This window comes from Nothoprocta perdicaria, unplaced genomic scaffold (assembly GCF_003342845.1).
Source record: "Nothoprocta perdicaria isolate Ctin4 unplaced genomic scaffold, notPer1 scaffold_240, whole genome shotgun sequence".
In the NCBI taxonomy this organism is placed as follows: Eukaryota; Metazoa; Chordata; class Aves; order Tinamiformes; family Tinamidae; genus Nothoprocta; species Nothoprocta perdicaria.
The window spans coordinates 239,787-259,977 of NW_020455467.1; the positions used below are offsets into that span (position 1 = coordinate 239,787).

The window sequence follows — 20,191 nt, forward strand, 5'->3', positions numbered from 1 at the left end:
ACAATGGAGCAGAAGAGCCTTAAAAGGAATACATGACAGCTCTGTGATGTCAGTCAAGTTTCTAGTCCCAAAGGATTTGACATACATTTGAAGTCACATCTATGTAGTATTTTTTAGGAAGAAGTGTGTGAGCTCTGTCCATGTTCTGAGCCATCTGGAAACCATCAACTAGTGACAAAGCCTGAAGTACTAATCTTACCAAAAAGGATGTTTCTTATCTAGAGACACCTATGACTGAATGGGAGGGAAACCTGCTCCATCTCACTGGACCTCAGGATAGATGACAGATGCTCATTGGAGCCTCTGCCTTATGAGGAAAGACTAAGCGAGCTGGGCCTGTTCTGCCTGGAGAAGAGAAGACTGAGAGGGGATCTAATCAATAAGTACAAATACCTGAGGGGAGAATGTAGGGAGGAAGGGACCAAACTCTTTTCAGTGGTGGCCTGTAATAGGACAAGCGGTAATGGGTATTAATTAAAACACAGGAAGTTCCAGTTCCATGTGAGAAAGAACTTCTTTCCTGTGAGGGTGACAGAGCCCTGAACAGGCTGCCCAGGGAGGCTGTGGAGTCTCCTTCTCTGGAGATCTTCCAAACCTGCCTGGATGCCGCCCTGTGCCCTGTGCTCTGGGTGTCCCTGCTGGAGCAGGGGGTTGGACTAGAGGTCCAGCCTCTCTAGAGGTCCCTTCCAATCTCAACCATTCTGTGATTCTGTGACCTAGGAGAAACCTAGTAAAAGATAGAGAGTTGCATGAAAAAAAGGCTCCCAAAGCTCTCCTTTTTATGAAACATGCCCTGAACTTCAGAGAAAAGGGATTTCAAAAGCTCTTAAGTGACATTGCAGCCCAACTTCACTTTTGCAGACTTCACTTTTGGTGCTGTTTTAATAATTTTTATTAAGCCACCCATAATAACTATTTTGTTTTTCTAGGAAGACTTTTATGTTTTTATAAAACAAAGCTCAACAACCAAGTCATAAGTCTTAACATATACTGACAAACTAAAGATAACTTCTTGCTTTCCTGTATAGAGGAAACTGAGTTCTTTCACTGCAGGAAAAGCTTGAATAAACAAGCTGCAGAAGTCATAAAACCGAAGTTTTACTGGAGTGAAAAGGGAATTCTTTGTCTAAGTGCTTACATCAGCATTTATATGACTATTGTGCTAATGCTTTGTCCTCTAAATCATGTGTTTCTGAAGTCAGCTGATTCAATATTCAGCTCCAGATTTAGGTGCTTGTCTAAAAATGTGAGTGTCTAGTGAAAGTGTCTTGTTCTCCCCAAATCAGTGGAGAGGTAGTCACTGGAGAGCAGTTGACCAAAGAAAGTCATTTATCTAAAGATAAGATTTTGTAGATTTAACTGAGTACATTAACTGCTCAGATGTGTGTTCCATGTACGCGTAGTTGATTTAGGAGTGTTAGGAGGTCTCAGAGCAGCCTCAGAGCTCAAGATAGTTCTTTCACCACAGATACCTAGTTCACTTGAGATGCCCTAGGGCATCTCACCTGGAATTAAGCTATCATCTCTTCAAAAGGCAACAGGACTGTCATAGGTCATATGTTATATTTGCCAGACCCATCTGGATGTTTTGGGTACTTTAGCAGGTTTCATATGAAACTAAATGCCTCGTTTTTAGCCCTTTTTTGAGCCCCTTTTCTTATTGCAGCAATACTCTAGTGTTTCTTCTAAGTGTTCCCACATACTTTCTCAGGCCATTTAAGATACTCTGGTTTTTCTGATGTGTTCCACAGGATATGACCTCTATACTGTCACCTCTATAAGAAGCTTGTCCCCTACTTCGTGGTTTGGTGATTTGGAGTCAGGCAGGATACCATAGAGCACCTCAGGTAGAAAAAACAGTGTTGTAGTTGACTTTCAGCCAGCCAAGAATTCAAGGGATAAACTTCGAATTGGGAAGATTTTGATGAGAAAAACTTGCTGCTCAGACTTGTGTGCCGTACTCAAACCAATGAGAGTTTGCACACTCAAAAACATGAAGTCCCCTTCAACGAAAAATGGATGGAATACAGGTGGACAAAAAGGCTAACAAAAGCAGATGCAAGGTGTTGGGTTCAGCCATCAATAATCTGTTGACTTAAGAGAGGGGATAAAAGCATGGTACGTTTGAGCTCTTGTAATTTTACATGTCTAAATCCTTGACTAGGCTTTTCAGCAGCACAGCAGGGTTTTTCCTTTCAACTGTACTATAGGGAAGGGCAATCTTTGTGTAGTAAAGACCAATGTCCAGTGAACTTCACTGATCTCCAGTTTGGGTGTTCTTGCCATTCATTGTGTATTGTTCACTATGGTGAAAATGTCTATTTGCTGATAAAATGAGATCTGTCCGGCTAGGGCTATTTGATAGAGATCTGCATTTTTTTTTAATATGCAAAAAAAAAATGCTGTTCTTTCATTGGCAGCTCTTTAAAATATACCTATGTTTCTCTTCAGTGCATGGTGCATAATTTCATTCTATTTCTTTTTTTTTTTTTTTGATGCATAAAAATTTTGATCTGTTTATTTCAATAATAATAATGAAATGCTTGGTGCCCCTCAAAAGTGCTCAGAACCTTTCCTTTGGTTCTGCTTCTCCTACAGGAAAGCAGCCTGAAGATTGTATGTTTTCAGTTTGTCTGTAGTGCAGAATACAGTGAGGAAGGAGCGAAGATTGTGGTTCTTTGGATAGAACCATTATGCAGTTTTTTTCTGGAAGAGATTTGGGATGAACTTGGTATGTCAGAAATACCAAGTTTGAATACCAAAAAACGATAAGAGGGAGAACACAAATATTAACAGAACATAAGACCAGCCCAATATGAAAGAGTGTATATGTGTGTGTGCATAGTGTGTGTGTGCGCGCACATGTGTATCTAAGGGGCAAAGGCTGAGAGGGTTTAAAGTTTATCGATTTAGCTTGTTCAGAGAAAATTAAATTAATATCGCCCTGACATATGAACATGAGGCAGTATGTAACATGTTATAAACTACTAAGCCTTGTAAATGTACCAAAATTTTATAAAACACCTTAAGAATGGTGAATGATGATTATTTTGAAATTCTTATCTTTACTTTTAATAGAAAAATAACAAGAAGACTACTGGCATCTGATTAAGGGAAATTTTGGGCTGTTTCGTTAGGTGAAGCAATCAGGTTGTACTTTAATCAGTTTCATTGCTGAATTAGAAGAAATGTACCTTCCACTCTTAAAATAGTAACGTAATTGTAAAGTTGTCAATCTAGGGTTCCTATTTGAACTGATTACACTTGATAAAAATAACAAACCATGACAAATAGAGGGGCTAGGTTTCAGTAATTCACCAAAGAATGTCTCTACCAAGCCTTTGTGGCAAAATGTCTTGTTTGCAGGACAAATGCAGAGTTGAAATAACAACCCATGAATACCACTGGTGAAATGGCTATGTACACAAGGTGAATGCTAAAGTTTTCCCTTCTGAATGGACCTTTTAATCTAGGCATTATCTAGGCTCTGAAAAAGTCTTCAGTGGCCTTACGTACAGATTAATGGGAAAAGCCGAGACTCAAAGTTGGGCTATTTGCAGAAACAGTTTTAAAGATTTACTGATGGTTGACAAATGCCATTTAAGCTTTCAAAGCCATCAATATGCCATTGAAAGGGATTTAGAGGGAAATCCTCCCACTATAGAAGCCTCCTGCTTTGAAGGATCTCAGTGGAAGCCCTTGGTCTCCCCACCCCTTCAAATCTTTCACTAGCTTCTTCCAGCGCATAGAGCCCTGAAACGCGTGGCTATGGGAAAAGGGAGGGGAAAAGGCCCCTTTCAAAGACATTTGTATATAACTGAATGTGCCAATCTGCTTTTGTTCAGCCCTGAGAACTGAATAGAACAGTGTCCAGAAAAAAGTCCCTTGTGATCATGGTCAGCTTTTCAAAAGGCTTTCTGCTAATAGATTTTTAATATGGGAGCTGAAAATGGTGAAATACACATTTGAAATTTTTATTGCATTTGAAAAATTGCCCAGAAAATACTCTCTGCCCTATAGCATTTGTTAGCAACGTTGCCATTTCCTTCTTTAACATTGGGTTTTAAAGAAAAGTAGCTTCATACATAATACATGTGACAAGACAAATCACCTGAGCTTGAATTTAATTGTTTAAAATAATGCTGCCTTTTTCCACAGACATTTTAAGACTTATGTCTGTGCCTTTTCTTTAGTTATTCAAAATCTCAATTCCAAACTACATGGCTCTGTTATCAAAAATTTAAGCAAGTTAGGTTAGGTAAAGGAAAACAGATTTTGGACTTAACATCGCATCATGCTTTCATTAAAGAGGTTTAATTTAAAATTAGAATGACAGATCCTGCACCATTTGTGAGCTAACATCATTCTTTTCTGTCCTGTGTTCTGTTGAATCTGTAGAAACCAAGAAGAAAATTCATTAATATTTTAATGGAACTACACAAATGAAAAAATATTGGAACCCTCCAGACAGCTCTGGAGGAAGGATTTTTCTGAAATCTGGAATTGCTCATGCCAACAAGAATATACTCGGGTTTTATTTAGGATTTTTTTGCAGAGTTTGTATTTTTCAGTCAAAATTAATCTGCACAAAAGCACCTTCGTGGTGTTTTTAGTAGCAGCTATATTAATGCTTGTTGAGCTATGTAGTGTTTTCTTCAATCTCTTCAATCTGCTGTAAATATGTGAGAGAGTCAGGATCCAAATTCTAACTTGAATGCCAAGACCACAACTGTGAGGTGATTCCTTCACCCATCTCATTCTCACATTGCTCCACACACGGCACAGAAGAACGAAGCCAGCCTTTGCCTGAGGAATTGTCTTATACACTATGTGGGTGTTGGGAAATGGAGCAGGACTCCCTCTTGACTCCAAACCCACCATGAAGGGTGGACAAGGTGGACTGAGTTCGGCAGAATATGGAATATAGGATAACATTCCCCAACATATTCCTTGTGAAAGAAATATTTGTCCTTGACTGTTTTGACCTTACTACTGTTCTGTGTTTCTGAATTTTTTCCTGCACTATTTGTGAGCTACCCTTAATTTTGTCACCATTTGGAGCACAACAGGAGTGTGTGACAAGTTCTGTCTGTGCAGTCCTGAGCAAGCAGTCAGCAGCAGCCCTGAGGAGGTTGTGGAGGAGATGGGCATCATTGTATTAATTTGTGATACTTGTCCATTGTCAGACCAATTAGGTCCTGAACAGATCTCCCAAAGTGTCAGAGAGTGTAAACTTCAATTCCAAATTGTTCATTCATCTTCATCCAAAACAAACCACCACAATGCAGATTATTCTTAGTAATTCTTCCCTTTTCCTGACATAGATGACAGAAAGTGGAATCTAATATGAAAAAAAATTGAACAAAGGCTGGGGAAAAGGGAGAAGTAAGAAAAGGGAGAAAACAAACAGAACTGGCTTACCTCTTTGGTAGCAGAATACCAGGAATTAAGAGATCAGAATCCAGCTGTTTAGCTCTGAGTAACTGGAGCAAGCATGACAGCCAAGGGGAAAAGAAAAGAAAGGTGCTAACAGTAAGCTGTGCAAAGTTAACTGAATTGAATTGCTTCCATACATTGTTGAACCTTGAAAAAAGGTGTATTACAACTTGGAAAACAAGATATAATAATCATTTTGTCAGGAGAAAATATCACCTCTACCTATCCTTTGTGAACCAAACATTTCTTCTTTTAAATTCCCAGATTTAGAAATAATAAAACAAAAGGGCTGGAAAAATATTTCAAAATATTCCCAGTGACATTCCCAATGACATTCACTACTCCAGGTGAGTGGTTTGCTGTTTTATGAATTCCAGAACTGTAAAATACTGCCTATGGGTACATGGAGCCTGGATGTAGATGCTCAGAAGGGTGGGATAACGTCCTGCTTCCATGGGCGTCACTGAGAGTTTTGCTGCCGACATCAGTGGAGCCAGGTGTTTACCCCCAGGCACCGTTTCTAGTGCTGACATTGACTTGCTGTGCTCCAAGCTGTAAGACATGTAAATAATAGGAAGGCTGATTCTTTCCAGCATTTTTACAGCATTTGGAATAACTAACGAAAAGAAGAGAAATATTGGAAAGTTCATGTGCAAAAAAAAGCAGACCAGACAGGTGCAGGGTAGGCAGCACACTTACCTCACATATGCATGCAGGTGCAACAGACTTGGCAGCAAAAGTTTGCATTTGTTAAACATTTGGTCTCGCTACTGATGTTTTGTAATACTGCTGGATATTATTTATATTGTATTATCTTTCTGGAAAGACCTAATACTGGTATTGAAACCTGAAGCTAGGACATAGCAGTAAGTTTGGCTGAATGCTACCAGTTGATTACCTGTCCTGAAGAGGTTTTCTGTCCATGGTTGTAACAATCACAAGAAGTGGTGAGTCACCGGCCCCAGACTGAGGCTGCCAAAGAGTCGATTATGTAAACATTGTGAATAAAAGGGAGGAAACAGGAATCATTTATTCTAGATTGGAGTCCACTACCTCCACATATAACCAATTTTCTCAACTGCTCTGTTGATCTCAGTAGAAACTGTCAGGTACAGCTCTAATTTCAGTAATTTAAGTTTTTGGAAAGGGAAATAATTATCTGAAGAGACGGCGTGTTTGTACTAGTATGAGCATATCTCCTTTCCCTGAAGATTGTGGTAGTTTAACCACATGAAAAATATATGCCAACCCTATCCAACACAGGCAAGGACTGGAGATTTCTTCCTGACACTGTAAATTAGACCAGGCTGAACCCTTGTCCTGGAGCTATTTACAGCAGCCTTGGATATTTCAGTACTATCTAAAGGGTAGCTACTCCCTGTTCAGTTACGAGAAAAATTAATAGGTATACATTATGTCAGTATAAGATTGAGGATCTATTTTTTATGTATATTACAACTATTTTATGTCCTTCAATGAGACCCTTTCTCATGGTGAAAGTGAATTTTGAACACTGAACCAAAAAACTTCTACCTGACGTAGAAACGTAGGGCTACGGTGTATTTATCTTTGTGCGAATCAAAACATAAATAGCTCCTGGCGCCTCTTACTGCAGCAGTCCTGGTGCTGAATCTGTCAGTGAAAAACCTGACAGCCCTGTCATTCTGAGCTGGGTAGGAGGTGTTACAAGGGACTGTCAACCAGCCAGAAGTGACGGCTCTGGAAGCCCCATCGCCTTTCAGGGAACCAGCGCCTCTAGACGTAAAAGTTTGTATATATGAAGCAGTTTATTTGTTGCTCCTCTACCCATTTCGTTGTGGTGGCACAAACAGCAGTTCATGGAACTGATCTGGTTTAATTTTTTTCCCTCCTGCATTTATTTAAACACAGATCAGTGTCCCACTCTAGTTCAGCAGCATCCAAAAAAGGTTGCTGTACCGCAAAGGAATGGGCAATGTTGCAATGGCGAGAGATCAACACTTAGTTCCTTTGGCTGCAAAGTTGGCTGAAACTGAGTTTTCTGGCTCAGTTTGATTGTCCGTGCAATGAAGAGAAAAGTCTATAAAGAATTATTTTAGCTAAGAAATGACACAAAGATGGTCAGATGAGTCAATCTGAGTATAACTTTTAATGTAGCATCATTTTCAGTGCTGAAACTCTCACAGAATCTTCAAGGAAACAAAATAAAACTGAGCTATGATAAAAGCAGAAGTGACAAGGCTGTGTGCAAGCCAATCATGCAGCATCAGTGCATAGGAAAATGGGAATCTATGAAATAGGAGCAGCGAAGAAGCTAACCAGAATTTTACTGAAAAACTGAGATAAAAGGATTAGTTAGGATCAAAGAGCTGAACTCTTGCCTCTGTTCAATGGAGATTTTGCTGTTTCTTTTAAGAGGCCACAATTTCACCCAGCCTAGGGTATGCCTATTCATTACAGTGAATGACTTTAGGAATACCAGGGTTATATATAAAACAGCTGCAACATCGCATCATCCCCAGTAACACAGAGTAGGGATCCTGAATTGTGAAAATCAGTGCAGCTTTCTGCAGTACCTAACATGAGAATGTATCTTTGGACCTAGTTCACTCATCTGTTCCTTGGGAATCTCCATTCTGGGCGGTCTAGCATTTATATTTCCTGCTCTAAATGGAGATGTACTGCACAGATTCCCCAGCTTCCAGATTCCCCAGCTTCCAGACTCCCCAGCTCACATCGGCACTGTTACAATGCCTGTGTAGTAGATGCTGTCAGTTAGTTCTTCAGGTGTGTTCAGAGGAGTCAAATTATAAACCTGCAGTGAAAAGGAGCCCAGATTCTAGAACAGAGAAGTGCATGTATTCATTCAGAAAACAAACAAGCAAATGTGCTTTTTCCTAAATTTTTGCTATTTTTGTATTAACTTAGACTTGCAGAACATACAGAAACTTAGAGAGACCAAGTTTGTTTGTTGGTTTGTTTGTTTGTTTTCCACAAACTTGGTCACTTCTGATGTGTGTCTTTTCTGAAGTTAATCGTATTAAGGTTTATCAAATATAAGATAAACAATACTTGATAACCAGGTAATGATAAAAAACAGAGCAAACATTCTAGTCTTCGCAAACTACAATAAAATATACGTCTTTTCCTCTACTATATTGTCTTCAGTATATGAACAAGATAGTGTATGTACTATTTGTGATGGTATTTGTATCAGTGCAGCAGAAACAATAATCACTGATAAAATGACACCAATACGTTCTGTAGAAATGGGAGGAGGAGGTATTCCATTCAGTCCTCTCTTAATTGCTTCTGCTGGCTCCTGTGTAATAAAATATTGCTCTCATTGTTTTAGCTTTAAAATATGTGAGTTAAGTACAGTAACATATTGACATATTGGAATGGTTTTTTGTAACTCGTTATTACTTATGGAAGTAAAGACTCAGTGCCTAATGATCTGCCATGAATCAGCTTTGAAAGCAAATGGATAATTCCGTGGAGGGAGCATCATGCATTTGATATATAAGAAAAACAGAGAGCAGCCTGAATCTTTGTGCCTAAAATAAAATGTCAAGTCCTTGTCAGATTAATTCAGCGCTGTGTGTGTTTGATCTGATCTTTGATCTTTACTTTCTTTTTGACCCTAATTGTTTGCTTTGCCCTGCTCCCTCTGCTGGAGTCTTGGATAAACTGAATGGCAAAATTGTTTCCTGAAAAGATTAATCATGCACGTTGTGTTTGCTTTACAAATGCTCTATAGTCTATTTTTAAGTAAGTCTTTGATAGCTGTTTATGTGACAGAATTGCTCACTATATTTAGGAATGATATACGCTATTTAAAATGATGATTATAGAGTTTCTTCAGTAATAAACCAAATTTTGCTGTCTGTGACATTGGAGGAACCTAGATTAGATCCTCTGTAACCAAACTGCACTGCAGGAAATCTGGTACCCTTGGTGTGCTGAGGAAAAGGCAGCAGAATGGGAGGGCGCCTGTGGAAGCACCAGGTGCTTGCTGGCAGAAGTTACGTTCCAGGCAGGTGCTCTCTCTGCAGCATTCGTCCCCAGGTAGCCACACGGCCTTGCTTGCTTTTTGGAGGGTGTTTTTAATATGAAGGTGGTGGGTCACCATCCGTGACAGTGATGAAACAGTTTTTGTTGTTGTTAAAAATGAGCCATGAGTCTCCCTATTTTAGCTTTGAATTACTACCAAGCAGAGAATGGGATCAGTTGCTGACAATTTGCATTTGGAAAAAATTATTACAAAGGATACTATTTTTAAAAAATATTTAACTCTAACATTTCACATTATTAATGTGCAGAAGGGCAGAAATGTTCATGCTATTGTAATTTGTTTCTTACTGTGAATACCTTCAGAGAAAGAATGCTGCTTACATGTAATATCTACTATAACTTGCTCTCATTAATGTTTCTTTATGTAAATCTACAACTTTTTTTTCCCCAAAGTTTTTTTTAATTCTAAATACAAGACAACTTTAAAGGTGACTCATTAAGTGAAAATTCACACCTTCATCCCAGTTTTTCTATGGACTCCTTCAAAGAACCACAAGTGCAGTTTGAAGTTAGTTGTATGAATAAATGCTATAATTTAATTGTAAAGAAATGCTTATAGTGCTTATTTGTATATACTCCTTCTCTGCCCTATTCTTTTCTGAATGCGTATATTTTAATATATGGAAATACATCACTTCCTATTTGCATATTGATTTTGGAAAATCGTGTCCTCTAGAACCATTAGAATGAAAATATAGTTTTGTGTAGCCCTTTGGTGAAGCTGTTGACAGCTCGTACATCACCGCTGAGGGGGCTGCATTGTACGTGTGGTCTGAGGAACGAGGCACTGGACAAATCATCTTCAGTGTTTGGTTCCTCCTTGGCCCATAATCTGCGTTGGCACTGTGAACATGTCTCTTCACCATTAGGTGTCTTAGTTGCCCTTCTGTAAAAGGATGGTCATTATTGTTCCATGTATTCTTCCAGTGTAATAAGGCAATGAAAATGTGCTGTAGGAATTTAGTTGCAAGAATTTGTTGTAAGAATTAGCATCTGCTGCTTTAATATTGGCAAGTAAGATCTGTGTGCTTTACAGAGCCACAGAAGAGGAAGTTATGTTTCATATCCACTGTGGAGTGTTGATATTAATGAGCAATATGCACAGGTAGCATGTTCCTCCATCTATAGTGGAGCTGGTGAAGTGCTCTCCTGCCAGCAAAACCAAGAGTTCTGTGTTGAAAGACAGGCCTAGAAAGGAAGCAGCTTTACCCATTTGAGCCCCCTCTCATTATATGGTATTGCTACATAGTGTCCAGATTTGCTGCAAATAGATTAAAGAATCATCTTAGATAGGAACTGGGAAGAACTCAATGTGTTGAGTCTATTGTCTGTACTTTTATGCGAGTGTTTTGTTTTTCAAAGACTTCTATAAAAATAATCATTTGTACTCCTATTTATAATCCTGTTGGGCTAAGGAAGGCCTAGAGGGTATGTAATTGCCAATCACAACGGTTAATTCATGATCATTTTCTAAAAATCTATCAGGTCACAACTGTTTAAAAAAAAAAAAAATCTACAAAATTCATTGCCTCTAATATTGGCCCTATGATGTGTGGAAAAGTTTGTAACACTCAGTATGCTTGAAGTATAAGGATAAGTGAATAAAAATAAGTGAATCAGTTAGTTGAAGCCAATAGGAGCCTTGCATATATCCCGGAACAGATTTTGGTCTCCTATAAAAGTCTAAATAAACCATGGAAGACTGATCTTCCAAAATGAATAGTCCCTGAAACGTCTCTTGCAATAACAGCTAATAACAGGTTAGCAGCTTGGCCTCCAGACTCTTCTATTATATGTTAAAAAGTAGTTCACTTAACTCGTTTTACTGGCTTTGGAGAATTCTTTGTGAACTACTCACTTTCAAGAAGGTAACTGGATAATTTTTTTCAGCATGTGAATGCATGACAACAAAATTGGGGCGGCGGGGCAGAAGCTGTGCTGTGATTTACCTTAGTGGATTCTGTCTTGCAAATTCTCAGTCACCAAGAAGAAGCAGGCAGAAACTCATAGATATGGTGCAGTTTGCAATATTGTCCGTTCTTCAAAAAATGATCTGCTATAAAAGAAGTTTATGATTTCATCACAGGTAGGATTTCTTTCTCGAGTCACTAGAGACACAGCCTCGTGCTTGACTAGCACATAGTGAAGATACCATTAATGAACAGCATTGCCAATGCAGTCATTCAAACAAATCTTTGTATCTTTTGAAAAGATAAAAGCTTAGTTTGCTGATACGTTACTTTTATAGTGAGCAGCAGGAGCAGGCTGCGGAAATGCTGATGGGACAACAGGTTTGTCTCTTCAAAATAACCCATCACCTTTCCAGCACAATACCGAAGTTCATTTCATTTTCATATGTTTTGATGTGATAGTGTACCTGTTTACATTAGGAACAGTTTCCGAACCCAAAATCCATTCTTCCAATGCAATTCCTACAGACATCAATAGGATTTGCTTGTGTTTTGATAGTGGAATATAGAAATAGGTATGTTGCATTAACTTATTAAAAGCTTTTTATCATTCCAAAAATTAAAAGTTTATTTATTTCTTTATCCAAAAATGTAGTTTTCAATGTGGTTTGTAAGACTCTATAAATTTGACAAGAAATATTTCAGCTTTTGGGGGTTCTAATTAGTGTAAAAGCACACAAAGAAAACTGGGGAATGGACCTGGTATAAATCAGAATAGTTCTGCTGAGGATGAGGATGGTTAAGGATCTAGTACCTTGATTTTAGTATTTGCTTCAACATCACATTGCTCCTCATGTGCAAGCCATCCTTCATCCTCTCCTCTTTCTAAGAGTGAATAACTGAAATCCACAGAAAACCCATTTGATCCACTTTTGTGAAGGATACTGTTGCGATGGAAGAAATCATGTTCCTCTAGAACCAGTTAGTACCAGAATTAGTCTAAATAAGATGCACAAACTAAACTCCACTTTAGAGCATTTATTCATAGTCCATAGTTCCTTCAGTGAACAAATTTGAATAAAATGCATGCATGATGATTCTGACCCAAAACAATATTTTGAATCTAAATCTGGAAATGAAGAACAGCTTTTGCCACTGTAAACAATGTAAAGTTTCTATGAAGAAATAGATAATATTTTGTATTAAGCCTGGAAGCTGAGTTTTGTGTGTGTGTGTGTGTGTGTGTGTGTGTGTGTGTGGTTTTGGGTTTTTTTTGCCTCTCATTTTTTTTTTTCCACTGTTTCAGCCAGTCTAGTCAAAAGATATTGCCTCTCACTATGGTGGTCTTGGTTATGTTATTGATGAAGGATACCTGCAAGAATAACTCATTTGCTATATATAATGCAATGGCATGTGCATTAGCTGCTAGTGTGTTAAAAACTGTCTGGACAGGGATTACTGAGCAAATCTGGAGATAATTTGGGTTTATGAGAAAGCTACTAAAATAATAGAATATATGCATAGGTATCAGTCTCATTGCACAAAAATATCTTTATATATCACACTGCAAGAATAATCAAAACAATGAAGCTATCTAACAGAATGGGATTATATCTAGTTGGTGTCTTTTAAGTGGAACTACCAACAACTGCAATGCAGATCGGTACAGAAAAGTGAGAGTAGGATCATTTAGCTGGTGTTTTTCAGCAAAGCTTTAGCTGGTGTCTTTAAACAGAGCTTGCAACTACTGCAGTGTAGTTTGGGAAAGAGAGAGGTTCTCCCCTGTCGTGTCATGTGGAGCACATACTTGACCATAAGAATAGACCCTCCCAAGGGGAGGAGAGGAGTCTGGAGTTCACTGCTGGTAAATAAACCCACCTCTGAGGCTTAAAGATGTTTTTAAGGAAAGCACCTGTGTGGCTGACTTTCTTACTGTGAACCAAAGCAGACAATGAAAGTTGCCTTTTCTTTTTCTGATCCTCCTCAGATACCAGAGAAAGGCTGCTCTGTGCATTGCTCAGGACAGGTGTTACCAGGTGTGACTCACAAGTTGGGAGGCATAGGACCCTTTGATACAAACAGACCAGAATTGTCTGCTATTAACCTTACGGCATAAAGTTAGACTCAGGTTTTCCTGGTCAGCCAGAGTACTTATTCATGCTGTGTTAGTAAAATGCCCTGAATATGTGCCTATTAGAAGATGAGTTGTTCCTGCACCACAGCTAGCTCGAGTCCAAGGTGTCATTTAGTACGCTTACAAAAAACATTAAGGCATGTGTAGAAAATCCCATAACTAAAATGCTGTTGTTAAAATGCCGTTTGTATTTTACTTTTCAGTAGTATATGACTCACTACATGGGTGAATCTTTCATTTGGCAAATACATTCATGTTTTTGTTCTTTTGCCAAAATAAATCCTTTGAGCCTTTATCAAAGTGAAAGGGTAATAACCTGCTAACTGTATGAAAGAATTAGGTGATAATATGTTACGGTAAAGAGTGAATTTAATAAGTACACAGTTCTCAAATTATGCCTTGATTTTGAAGTTAATGTAGGAAAAGTTTACCCAGCAGTGATTTGATAATTCCTGAAAGTATTAACACATTTCCTTTATTTTAAAATCTCTACATGAAGTATGTTAAAACACTTTAAAATTTCAGCAGAATATCAAACATCAACATTAGTATTGCTTACTAAGAACATACATTCTGTAATGTGAGACTGTTAATAGCAGTAACACAGATAACTACTTTGCCTTGAGAGCTCTTAAGAGTTGGAAGAAATAAAATTATGCAAATACCACTCAAAGTAGCTAGAGTGTAGGAATACCACTACAATTATATATGTGTTTAAATAGTTCTTTTAATTGGCTGCATAATATTTGCATATAATATGCAGGTCTGAGATACTTGATTTTTAACATCTATCATACTTCTGATGTAGCTGCAAGACAGTTGTATCTTCCATGCAGACTTTTATTATGCAATCTGTTTATATTCTTAGTGCAAGTCAGTTCTGTAGAGCATGGAGATAATAGTGGAAAAACATTCAAAAAACTTCTGAAGAGTAAAAAGGTATTGTAAGGAACTCGGTCTAAACCGTAGCTTGAATGAGCTCTGACAGAGGTGATAGGGCTGGTTGTTTCCTGTGCCAGGAACTACTGTGGAACCCCACCAGGAAGTGTGCTACAGAGCAGGATCACATTACACCCTTGTTTTATGGTTCATTTCACCTATTTAATGTAATTTGAGAAACTGAAAAAAAAAAAAAAAAGAGCACTCTAAAAAGGGGATGTTGATTATTTGAAAATAATTTGGAAAATTTGGAATAATTTGGAAAATATATAATTTCTTTGACATAAGTAGTTTCGTTTGGAATGCCTCATGTAACGCAAGGAAAATCAATATCACCATGCAGTGGCGTACAGCAAAAGTCAAGTGTTTCCATATTCTTGATATGTAAGGAATGATGTAGATAGTTCATATATGTACACTGTTGCTTGCCTGCTTCAGTGAACCAACAGTGTAGTATGGCACTGGAGCAACAAAAAATAATAGTATTTTTCTTTTACCACTACAAATAAGTTTTAATACAGTACAATGGTTCATTAAAATTATATAGTAAAAGGACAGATGATTTATAGAGTGTGATAAAATATTCCAAAATCTTCGGGAAAAAAAAAGGAACGTGCTACATCCTGTGTTTTGTTTGACAAAGCTATTTTCATATGAAAGAGAAATGTTTAAAGTGCTAACTAGATAATGATTCATCAATTCTGGCAGAGGGTTTTTGTTAATGTAGTACTTAAAAATGTGTGGAATGAACAGCTGGATACCACAGTTGTGGCTTGCCATATTAAGTCTCTATCTGTTTTCCCCTACAGTGATCTCAGTATGAACAACATTACTAAGCTGCCCTCCAACTCCGTGCACGGGCTCCGCTTCCTGGAAGAGCTGTAAGTATCATTGTATTCCTGATGGGCATAGTCAGCACTGGGCACATTCCTGCGTTTGTCTCTCATACTTGCTGTGGGAACCAGATAAAATGGGGCAGGAAAGCTGTCAGCCTGACACTTTCGGCACATGCGGAAACACTTAGTCGGAAAAAAAACGATTGCTTGTGATTCTGGAAATGAACTTACAAAAGAGTTACCGTGGGGCTGCAACTTCTCTAAGCAGAGACAGAGCCAAACAAATTAAAATCTTTAAACAAGGGCTGTTTAAAAGAGCTGGATTGCTTTTTGGAAATAGTTAAGCAGCAGGATATTAAAAGTTTGAATGCTGGCTCATGTTTATTAAAATCGCAAGTAAAGCTATAATCAAAACCAAAACCTGCTGCCTGGTTCTGCCTATGTCAAGGACAACTGAGTCCACATTTCATAGTATCAAGGGTTCTTGTCTTAATCACTTTTAATTACTGTTTCCCTACTCTTAAATTTAGCATCCCTGACGGCTGAGCACAGAATGCAGAAGAACCCTACAAAAAGCTTAGTTAGGCTATCTAGAACTCTCACTGAGGGGAAATAGCGCTCTGCAAAAACTGGCTAATCAAGCAAAACATCAAAAGAGGAATGCTGGTGTGAAGTGATGGTGACTAACCAAAAGTGAAAAGTATTGTGTTTTCTTGAGACCTGGATTTGGCAGTGATCCTAGCTGCAGTGACCCAGGCCTAAAAGCAAATTTAGGTTCCTGAGGTCTGATTGAGACGTTGCTGCTGATGCGCCCCAGAACTTGTGGGAAAAGCCTGGTACCTGCATTTACATGTGTACCTCTAAAAGTTGGTTAAAGGAATTGGATAGGCATACAGCCTCTTACAAGGCATGTGCTTTATAAGCTCTTAAAAATAAAGGTTCCCTTTTTTATGGCAAGCTTAGCTGCTAACACACCATAAAACCCACATAAGATATGCAAAGTCATGATGCTGCCCTTCTCGCAAAGGCACAGTCTGTTTTAAGCTGTTAAATGGGCAAAGTCCTCTGCAGTTTAATCTCTACGTGGGTATTGCACTTCCAAGTGTGGGTGATGTTCTCACTAACACTAATTTGAATTTTGCCACCTATGAAAAACAAAAATAAAACAAGCCCAAAAGAAACAAATAATCAGTCCAATACAAACCATCTTGCCCTTCTGTGAAATGGGGGTGATTTGGGTCAGTAGCCTATTTGCAAGCAGGTTTTCCTTTCCTTTTTATTTTCCTTTTTCACCTCCTTTTTTGAGGGGGGAAGGGGAAGAGAGATGAAGGGGCTTATTTTATTACAAGCAGAACTTGTGAATTAAAAGGTATTATTTCTTTGCTTGCTTTGGTTATCATTATGTGTGCTATTGAAGATACAACTTTCAGCTAAAAACAGATACAGACATAACCAGGAGAGGTATTACGCACCAAGTACAACAGAATCAAGAGCATCTATTAAGTAGATCATAGCAAAAATGCTCTGCTTGAAGATTTTTGCATATTCATGTTTGCTCATCCAATCTCCTCTCAACTGTAATATCACTTCAAAAAGCTTCTAGGCCACTGATTTTTCTCCATCCATTTATAAAGAGAAGAAAAGCAGAAATTTGGGCTTTCTCTGGAATGAAATTCTGCTAATGCATCAAGGTACCTGCAGTCTGTCAGCTTCCAGTGCAAGTTTAGCCCCCGCAAGTAGTGAGACCAGTCGCTCCTTGGGAGGCTGTTCAGCAGCCTGCTTCCATCCAAGAAGTCTGAGAACGTTCTGACTTTATCTCTGTACTGGGCCTACTTTTTGCTCTTTAAACATGAAACCATTATCCCTACAATCTTTGTTCCAAAGTATGTAATTCCATTCATTCCTTCCTTGTTGGCACTACCACGAAAATATTTGTATTATTATCATATTTTGCTTTACACCTAAACTAGCTACTCTACTGTTTACATATAAGCCATTCATTTCAGTCTAGTTATTTTTGATGCTGTTCCCTGAAACCCTTCCAATTTGTATCCATTTTTCAAATAACAGGTAGAATAGAAAAGCGAATCCTTTGGAGATGTGAGGCAACTGGTTACCTCTTTTTAAGAAAAATTCAAATATAAAGGCAAAGGCTAATACAAATTCATTGTATTGTTAGTCTCTTCAGTGTTCAGAGATGCATAATACAATTCAGTCTAATATTTCAATTACAGAACAATTACAGAAAAGGGGAATGGGAACCCTTTCAGTTTTGAAGTACAGAGCAACAGCCACAGTAGTTCCCATACTCTCCTTATGTTCATTTCTGAACAGTGATTGTACGTATCAAAATTATTTTGTCCATCTAGGTATCACCACATGACTTTTATTTCCAGCTTGCCTGGGATTTCTAAGGATACTATTGTAAAATGTAAGTTGGATCATAATGCACACATTGTAAAAATAAGATTTTATGAGATATTTAGACTGAAAGCAATGTTTCCATGAAATTAAAATTCACCTGAGAAATGTCCATATGCTTTTTGAGACAGAACAACAGTAGGAGCTGAAACTACACTTATAGGTTTTTTAATGTTAAAAAAAAAAAAAAGTGTTAATAATCACTTGATTATAGACCTGGTTCAAAACCTAATATAGGCAAAAGATTGATCCACTGAATTTTGGTTTAGATGTTATGGCCTGAACATGTAGTTTGGCAATGCTGAAACATCATTACCACAAAAGAACTAAAACTTCATTATGAAGAGAGTTTTGAATCCAAGCAAAGGCACATCTTTTCAGCCAATTCAGATTCTCCAAGCTGCACTATTAAGGCCATAGATCAACACCTCTGCAGGCATTCTTCTTGCAGTCCTGATATCTGATGTCTGGGCTTTGTCCTTAACTAAAAACTTTAGTCATTTCTTTAAACTGATGCTGAGCATCTTCCTCTAGAAGTGTTTGGAAACGTTGTGGTGCTTTGAAAACCGAGCTTTTCTAGCTTCTAGCAAGTTGAGTTTTGAGGAAGAATTTTTCTTTCTGAAAGTGATAGGCATTTCACGCTTAATTTTCTCTTAAAACACATACGATGGAACTCCCACCAAGAAAAAAAAATTGCTTAAGGAACTTGGATATCAGTTTGCTCTGCATAGACTTGTGCAGTTCCATTAAGTCAAATTCTTCATTACAAATTCACAATAGCTCTGCAGATATTTATCAGTATGACTGGGTCCAGGACTCAACCTCATGTGGAGCTGTTTTAGAGATATGTAGAGATATGTTATATGACAATATGTTTAGAATGCCCATATCAGTAGAGCGTTGAATTAGAGTAATGCATTAAAAAACTTTTTTTTTAATATAACAAATTACCTAGGCCAGGATTCTTTAAGGCGAAACAGGCAACCACATCTGGAAGTTGGCATAACATTTTGTGATTCGTAACGCTTCAAAGCATTGCCTGATATTGTTTAATTTTATAAAATAGTATCTCTAAAAAGAATAAGGTATAAAGCCAGTGATTATTTAGAATCATTCGAATTAGACCTAATTATAAATATCTCCTACAAGTTACATCTCAATACATACGTACACACACATATGCATAAAAATATGCACACATATCCATACACATATATCAATAAGGCTTTAATTTTAAACACAGAACACTGCGCAGATAAGCAAAACTCGAAGTGATTTTTAATACATTGATGTTTTTCAGAAGCTTGAAACAGATGTTTTAGCAAAATAGCAAAAGAAGGGCTGTATTAGATTTTTTTTTACCTTTAGGTAAAGACAGTTTCAAATAACAATCATTTTACAAAATCAAGTGACAAATGCTCCCTAAACTTAAACGTATCCTAGATACATGTGCAGGGAATTTACTGAGGCCATGCTAGCTTTCAAAAAAAATTCAAAAAGACTTATCTATGCCCAAAAAGACTTATCTATTCACCTTGCTCACTGTATTATTGCAGCAGTTACTCATTAGAAGTGCCTTTAAAAGTGCATTTTCTTGCAACCTTGAAGTGCAGAGCTACAGCTCTTATGCAAAACAAACACCTACTATGTGAAGCTCATCATTATTTGCATGGAAATCCCTTCACACTGCAGAAGTGGTCAAGAGGCCACTGCATATGTGAAAATCAAGTCCTAAATTCAACAATCCATTAGCATTTGTTCTTACTTATTTTTTTCACTTTGCCCCTCTTTTTACTTGCTCTTTCTTTCTCCAAAGAGGTTTTCAAAGATGTTAGGGGGAATTAGGTGTTCTTTCCACCACTGACTTTGAATGGGACTGATCTCTCTCATCGTTTTACGCCTTTGAAAACGGAGAGCATTAGCTCCTTTAGTTGTGTACAATTTTTGCAGATACAGCATATTGTGGCTAGCTCTGAAAAGTGATTCTGCATTTTTTGCTGTTATATAACTCAGTAGAAAACATGGAAATGCTGCAGCCATCATCCAAAACGTACTGGAGAGACTGGGGGAATCTTAATTTACATAAGCATGCATTGGACAGGATGCTTAAGTACCAGAACCTTTCCCAAATATTAATCTGCATAGCTTTAAAAGCATCCAAGGCAAACAGGAAAGAATAAAAAAAAGCTTACAACTGTCAAACACAACCAAATTAAAAAGAGAAACAAATATTCAGTAGTGTCTCAAACTGTACACAAGCCTCCTGATCTTACTTAAGCATCAGTTTTACAGTTCTTGCTCAACAGATTTTACTGGGCTGTTCCTGTTGGAAATTGGCTTATGCCACTTCCCTCAGCTAGTGTTTCAAGAGCTGTTGTTGTTAAATGACTTATGGTCATAGAATTCCATGGAATTCAAGAATACAGAATTCCAGTGCTGCATCCTACCAGGAGCCTAAGTTG

General features: G+C 37.8%; 1 protein-coding gene across 1 annotated transcript in view; it reads left to right on the top strand.

Annotated features, from left to right (window-relative positions):
- The window catches only part of LGR5 (leucine rich repeat containing G protein-coupled receptor 5), an 82,207-nt gene that overhangs the window by 18,498 nt on the left and 43,518 nt on the right, over positions 1 to 20,191 (top strand). Inside the window, exon 2 of the mRNA XM_026039795.1 lies at positions 15,282 to 15,353. Coding sequence (XP_025895580.1) covers positions 15,292 to 15,353 — 62 coding nt within the window. The 5' untranslated portion in view covers positions 15,282 to 15,291. The remainder of the gene's footprint in view (positions 1 to 15,281; positions 15,354 to 20,191) is intronic.